Genomic DNA, 5,353 nt, shown 5'->3' on the forward strand with positions numbered 1-5,353 from the left:
TGGAAATGAGCTCCATACTCCTTCTTCAAAGAAGAAAGTGCAGGAAATTGCATTTTGTATGACAAAAAAGGATATGAAGTAATTATCAAATTAATATGTAATGCTTAATTTTCGGCTAAGAACATTTAATTTCTTAAGAAAGGTCATTGTTTGCATAATATTCACCCTTTGTTTCTTCAACGTGTCATATTTTGTTGATGTTAAAATAGTTAGTAAACTTCCGTTTCAGCAAAATGCGTATCAGATAAAATTCGCTCTTAATTAGGGAAACTGAAACAAAAGCAAAGGTTCGTTGATTATTTAGGTGCAGTTTAACTTTGAAGTTAATTGTTTCTTGGTGTAACATTTTGGAACGATTTCATTCTGTAAAGATGGCTTACTCCAACTTTATTTCAATATTGATTATTTTAATTGTATTCAGTAATGTGCACAGGTAAATATAAAGTTTCTCAAAGTTTTTGTTGTACGTGCTAAAAGACTTAGCTATGTATAGATGCGTCAAATAAGCATATAAGCATTCAAAAAGATGCATCGTATGCGACGGGTAGGAGCTTAGTTTGGACATATATTTTCGAAAGTTATTTCATTTTCTCAATGTTACGAATTCCCGCATAGTTGTGTATTACTATTCTATAATAAAAAGATACCTTTCTGGTATTGTTGAACTTTTGATGATAAACGACAGTCAATGATGCAAGCGTTCTGAAAGTCGACGGTTGATTTCTGGGAAAAAATAGCTCCCGCACATTACATCTTATTTCATTTCACGTTTCAAATAATTTTAAAGATAAATTCATTACCATTTCGAACGAAAACGATTTATTGATAACATGTTTATATCTCCAACAAATTTGTCTTTAAAATGCTTTCTGATTAAAAGTATTATACTTTAATTATTCAACCGATCAATTGAACGCATGTTTACAAACGTAGAAACGGACAATATTATAAAACTGTAGTTTTGTTTCCATTATTTCCTTTATAACATTTTCATAGAAGCTTATTTCCGATGATTCTATGCGACTGCGATAAAATGATGTATGGTTTCGCTAAGAGCAAACGTTTCATCGTGTTCATAATTCATATTTCATGGTTAAACTCGCACCATGCGTTTAAATTATTTTTGACGTTTTGTTAAATCCACACCGATATTTCAAGTAATAATAAAAGCTCGAACAAAAATAAATACATGCTTACACAACATTTTTCTCACCGTGTGACCATAGAGCGCAAGACAAAAAATGTGAACCGACCGGCTAAATACGGCACGGTGAATCCATTTCATGTGTTTTTCGCCAAACGAGGTATTTATAATTGATGTCGGTAATCACTCGATTTTAGCATCTACTGTATTACGTTATTTAGGCCGCATTTCATAAAATCCCCCCCAGAATTGTTAACAGACAGACACTAATCGAGATTTCACCAGTATACAGGTCGCGTTGGGGAATAGGTCCATCATGTCAAGAATAGTGTGCTGCCACGCCTCAGCGTAACTAGAAGCTACTATTAAAATGAAAGTGTTGCCTTGCCACACAAAATGAATACAAATTAAAGTCGAAGCAATGTAAAAAAAATAATTTACTGAAAAATTATCATAAAGATACTTCTATACCTTTAAATATTACCAACGAAAATACTCCAGCCATATATGACACTTCTTAAAAATATTTATTGTATTATTGTGTATAGTATTTTTGAACTGCTGATCCCTTCTAACTATTGTCACAACAATTAAAATAGGTTCACATGGGTAAAAAAATTAACAGATCAATATCCGTTTTTTACAATCTAAGTTCTTGAAATTTTAAGTTCTTAATATTACAAACTATCATATTCATATTGACGTCATTGCTTAGAAAGTGCAATTAAAGCGTAAACAAAGTCAAAACTAAAACTATTTAAGGTATGCAGAGTTAAGCTTTTTGTAAACTGTTTATTTGTGTCTATATTTTTAAAGTATATACGTGCAATTAACACTGTAGGCTTCACAATTTCCCATTTGATCCGTTTTTGGAATAACTTTTTTGAAGCATGTTATACATGTCAATGTGTATAATGCATTAAGCACACCAAGAATTCATCCATGGACTGTTAATGTCGCTATTAATAGATTCTAAATTATTTTCAAATTCTTCTGTTGCTTCAAAGAGAATTTTTTCTAACTGGGCTGTATTTTCATTTTTTGCAACTTCCACGCAAAGGTTTTGGAGCAAATACGTTTGATGCAGTTTCAGAGTGACTACATTGTCTTGCCATAAAATAAGACATGAAAATGAGTTTTGACAAATTTATCTCAAAGGAACTTAGAAATCATAAATCGTGCATTTATTATAAAGTCAATATCTTCATTAAAAGAATATTCCATATGCATCGTGTAATAACCATGTGGTCATAAATATTTCATAACAGGAACTTATAATCTTAAGTTGATATCAGTTTAATGAAAATGCATGACAATTAAGAAAGCTTTTTCTTTACTAGAAACATTCCTTTATAGTTTATTATGTTATTTCATCAGTGTTTAGCAGCCATTAAAGAGGTTTCCAGTTGGTAACTGTTATAATTTTTTATCAATTTCGTCTGAAAATATGGCTCATTCCCGCTTCTTTTCAATACTTTTGTTGTTTTTGTTTTTGTGCGTTATATTTACTGTCAGACTCATAACAATCTTCTTGAAGAATCATTGGTCATTTGAAAAATTTTTGCGCTAGTTACTTTCTATCAGAAAACTCGTAAATAATCATGATCTATATTACTGATCAAATTCCTTAATGTTATTATTATAATCTTTTAGCGTCAACATTTCTCAATACTTTCTTCTAAATGCTTGTAAGAATTCTGAACAAAGGATGGATATGAGCTATGAGCCGTTATTTATAAAAATATTCCACCGTTATTTATTTATCAAGAATATTCTATAATATTTTATCACTGAGTCTGATTTTTTGTTTTGTACAGTGCAAGAGTTATGAGAGCTGATGATGACTTAATACAGATGGAGAGGAAAACACGCAGCGTTGTGGGTGTTGGTGAGTTGGAAAATACAGTCTAAAATTCCACATAGTTAAGAAAAGAAGAAATTAATGCTACTTTAATGTATCTTAATTCCTTTCATTAAAATTAATGTGTTTCATATTACTTCCTGAAATTCATTTTAAGTCATATTTTTTCAGCATACGTTGTCAAGTCCCTTTCTAGCGATATTACTTATTTGTCTGCCAAGACGACATGTAAAGCTGATGGAAAACAATTGTGTCCTTCTTTTGTCATTTGTCGAGATGGTAAATATCCAGTTGGACCAGTAAGGTTTGGTGATCATTGGACTCCTGTTAAAGACGCATATAACCAATGGCTTCAAATTGGTAAAAATACTATCTACCTGTATAGAAAATATAGTTACAAACATCCTCGAAAAAATATAATATTTAGTAACACTAGGGAGAAGGACTTCTGTTTGAAAGATAACTGGTTTCATCCTTTCTATTTATACCTTTTAAAAATAATTATTAGCTTCAAGACTTATTAACTAAAAGATTGATTTTATAAATGTTTTTTAGGCAATAATGGTCCTCATAAGACATGCATACTCCATTCTTCAGTAGGATATCTTCCTTCATGGGGAACTCAAACATCACGATATGCATTTAAGGGATATGTATACTGCTGTACTCCTCTCCTGTAAAATAAAAAAATTGATGCTTATTTTCTATGAAATTTCTTTCGTTATACTTTATATAGTTGTATCTCATTTTGTGCACTGGTAGTGTTTAAAATAAATTCTAATGTTTTTTTTCTCTCTTCAAGATGCTGGTTTCTTCTCTTTTTTCGATAGTTTGTTTATGTTTTTAATATTTACGGAGTGCCAAATTAAAAAATTTCTTCAAAATCACAATCGATGTTTTCCACTATTATTTACAATTATGTGTCTAATGTATTTACTTTTAGGTCATGTATCAATAATGTTGATTCAGTACTTCAAAGATCTCCACAAAGAATATAAAAATTTTGATCTTTTGGAAAGCCTATTTCTATTCTTTGATTGTCATAATTGTAAAGACTATCTAGAAATTTTATGTTCCTTTTGCAGGACTCGTGCCATCAAAATTTTTAAATAGTCAAAGTTAACTTATGTAACATTATGTTTTCTTGCTAAACTCAAGTATTAATAGCTATTATGCAGAAAATGCAAATATAATTTAAATGTATTCGCAAACAAAAAGTGACTTGTTATATACATGCAATCGCAGTAAACCTATAGACTGCTTGATTGAATCCATAAATATTTCAAGTTTCCATCAATACCTTATTTTTAATTTGTTATTTTCGTTGACTACAATTGTTAAAGATTTAATTCATTTTTGAAAACAAATCTAAGGATGTATATAAGAATTAAGTTGAATAATAGTGGAGGATTGGAAACTTTTTCATGTATACTCGATAACTGCATTAACGATCAAGTGTAAATAATGGGCTAAGTCGCGGAGCTAAATCTAAACTTGGAAATGGATTTATGTACGTTCAAACAATTTTGTATAGAAAACCGAAACTCACTAGTGTACATTTGATTCTAATTATAAATATTGAATGCTAACACATGTTCAAAAAATCATGGTATCAATTGGCTTGCGTGGAAAGGCCATTACTACCCCTTAAAATCCACTTCCATGAAAATACGACCTCGTAATTTTTTACTTAAGAAGTGAGAACTTTCGTTTATTTTCATTTTTTGCTTTTAATATCATAGTGCATGCATACAAAATTGAAACTGTATATTTTAGAACGAACTTCATTAGTTTTTCTATGCATTTAAGTAGCTACACTTCATTTAACTTTCTTGAATGAAATATTGTTCTTTTTTGGGAAAAAAATTGTTTAATAATGTATATTTTTGTGTCATTTAACGTCTTTGTTGGCCAAGCTTTTAATTAACTCAATCCCAAGCAACGCTACATTGCTTACAATACTGGGATGTGGTAAAAATTTCAAATGTCGTGTTTTATACCAATTCACTTATTAAAATTTTACAAAAATTCTAAATACTTTGCATTTGCAAAGTGTAGCAAAAATATGTTGTGATTTGATACAGTAATTGTGCTGGTGTAATATTTACCAAAACCCTGGTTGTTATTTAGAAATGTTACGATCACATTCAATTAAGAGTTAAATAACTGGCTGCATCTAATCAAAAATATTTTAAACAATTTAAAAATAATTAATTATTTAAAAACACTTCACCCCTTTGATAGACAAACATTGTAAATAGAATGAACATTATAAGGAGACGATATTTGATTAATAGCTTATTCGAACCAAATAGATCTGTTCATTACTGCTGCCTATTTTCATTGAT

The 5,353-nt window shown here is 29.9% G+C and overlaps 1 protein-coding gene across 1 annotated transcript; it reads left to right on the forward strand.

The window, feature by feature from the left end:
• The first annotated feature begins 268 nt into the window (after positions 1-268).
• Positions 269-3,806, forward strand: LOC124457510. Its single transcript, XM_047007745.1, has 4 exons — positions 269-433; positions 2,962-3,032; positions 3,177-3,365; positions 3,561-3,806. Exons 1-4 carry the CDS (start codon positions 372-374, stop codon positions 3,683-3,685), a joined length of 447 nt encoding a protein of 148 aa, XP_046863701.1. The 5' UTR covers positions 269-371; the 3' UTR covers positions 3,686-3,806.
• Positions 3,807-5,353: the final 1,547 nt, after the last annotated feature.

Source organism: Xenia sp. Carnegie-2017, unplaced genomic scaffold, assembly GCF_021976095.1.
Source record: "Xenia sp. Carnegie-2017 unplaced genomic scaffold, XeniaSp_v1 HiC_scaffold_6, whole genome shotgun sequence".
Lineage (NCBI taxonomy): Eukaryota > Metazoa > Cnidaria > Anthozoa > Malacalcyonacea > Xeniidae > Xenia > Xenia sp. Carnegie-2017.

Coding starts and splice junctions, on each gene's coding strand:
- LOC124457510 (XM_047007745.1), top strand. CDS start 372: ATGGCTTACTCCAACTTTATTTCAATATTGATTATTTTAATTGTATTC. Junction 434..2,961: donor GTATTCAGTAATGTGCACAG/GTAAATATAAAG, acceptor TGTTTTGTACAG/TGCAAGAGTTATGAGAGCTG. Junction 3,366..3,560: donor TAACCAATGGCTTCAAATTG/GTAAAAATACTA, acceptor AATGTTTTTTAG/GCAATAATGGTCCTCATAAG.